A 1,547-nucleotide genomic window follows, 5' to 3' on the forward strand; every position below is an offset into this window, starting at 1 on the left:
TTTTTTTTTTTCTATGGGTAATTAACTCATAAATCAAATTTGAGTCAAGTATGGGTCGGAGTAACAAATTCAGCCCGCCATGTTAAGGCCCATGGCCCAAAAACTCTTTTGCGCCAGATTCCGCGTCAATCAAAATGATTTCCGTGGGGTCACAAATCAGAAAAGTAACATGCATTTCTTCACCTGTGTAATCGCACTAATAGATTCCCATGTCGAAGTAATTCCTCCCCAATCACAAGGCTGTTTCCGTCAATTTGACATCCCCTAATTACGCGGCGAAACTTTACTTTCACCCGGATCAACCTTGCCAAATCAGAAATGCGGTTAAACAAGATGATCTCACCCAGTCAATTTCCAATTTTACCCCTCCAATGACCTTTTCCGACCATCATCGTACTTCTCACAAATTTGTCTCTTTCTCTCATTCTGGCCTATCAATCAACATCTTCAAAAATCGGTGGATAACAACACAATCACATCGAAGCTAGCTTTACTTCAACTACTAGACTATAACCAAAACCCTAACTCGTTCCTTCGACGAGTTTCAGCGAGTTCGCTCAAAGCGATCATGAGTCGAATCAGAAGAATCGAGCTCATCAAGCCATACACCTACACCTACTACCCCTCCTCCTCCTCCATCCTCCTCAGAGAAACCTCCGTTTTCGCTCCCAAAACCCTAGCTTTTCCTTCCTTCTTCGACGAATTGGAAGACTGCGAGCTTGGTTTCGGTCTAGGTCTCGATCTTGTGAGCCCAAGCCTTAGCCCCTTCGAGCTCTTCGACAATGTCACCGATCTGATCCGCGTTGAGAAAACGCCGTCGTTCTCGTCGTACCGGCGAATTCAGCGGGTCGAGAGGCTAGGAGCCGAGGTTTTCCTCGAGAGGCTGAGCGACCGAGTCAGCGAGTTGGAATCGCGCTTCGATCGGCTTGCGAGGATCGGCGCCGCCGGCGCCGAAGATCGGAAGTACACGTGGACTGCGGAGATAAAGGCCCCGGCGGCGAAGTACGTCACCGATCGGAAGTACAAGTTGACGGCGGAGATCAGAGACGGAAAGAAGGAGAAGAAGGAGCAGGGGAGTGGGAAGACTTACAGATGGACGGCTGAGATCGAGGGAAAAGGATCGGACGGTCCGATCTCAAGGACGTACACGTTTAAAGCATCGACTGGCGGTGGAAACGAGTGTAGCGAATCCAAGACGAAGGAGAAGAAGAAGAAGAGTGATAAGAGCGAGAACGGCAGGCGTGTGGTGGTGATTGAAGAGCCTGATGAAGCAGATCATGGGGCTGTAGTTCTGAGGCAGGTAATAGCTTCTAAAATTACATTTTTAGCCCTGTTTTATGTAGCATAATCTTCTTTCATGATTTAAAAATGGATTGGTGGTCATTGGTCAATTAATTGGGTCCATTTGGTTGATGTTGTTGTTGTTTAGTCATCAAAAATGATCATTTGATCAGGACACAAATAGTACTTTAAAACCGATTAATTGAGCTGGGTCTTTATTGTACTGTTCTCGTGAGTATATCATTCGTTTAATTCAACGAATTCGT

At 46.3% G+C, this 1,547-nt stretch overlaps 1 protein-coding gene across 1 annotated transcript; it reads left to right on the forward strand.

Annotated features, from left to right (window-relative positions):
* The first annotated feature begins 203 nt into the window (after nt 1-203).
* On the forward strand, nt 204-1,375 carry LOC112095184 (BAG family molecular chaperone regulator 7-like). Its single transcript, XM_024176867.1, has one exon. The coding sequence runs from the start codon at nt 569-571 to the stop codon at nt 1,346-1,348; it is 780 nt and encodes a 259-aa protein (XP_024032635.1). The 5' UTR covers nt 204-568; the 3' UTR covers nt 1,349-1,375.
* Nucleotides 1,376-1,547: the final 172 nt, after the last annotated feature.

Source organism: Morus notabilis, unplaced genomic scaffold (assembly GCF_000414095.1).
Source record: "Morus notabilis unplaced genomic scaffold, ASM41409v2 C11422468, whole genome shotgun sequence".
NCBI classification, from domain to species: domain Eukaryota; kingdom Viridiplantae; phylum Streptophyta; class Magnoliopsida; order Rosales; family Moraceae; genus Morus; species Morus notabilis.

Bases quoted from the DNA above. Each gene is read 5' to 3' on its own strand.
- LOC112095184 (XM_024176867.1), top strand. From the start codon at position 569: ATGAGTCGAATCAGAAGAATCGAGCTCATCAAGCCATACACCTACACC.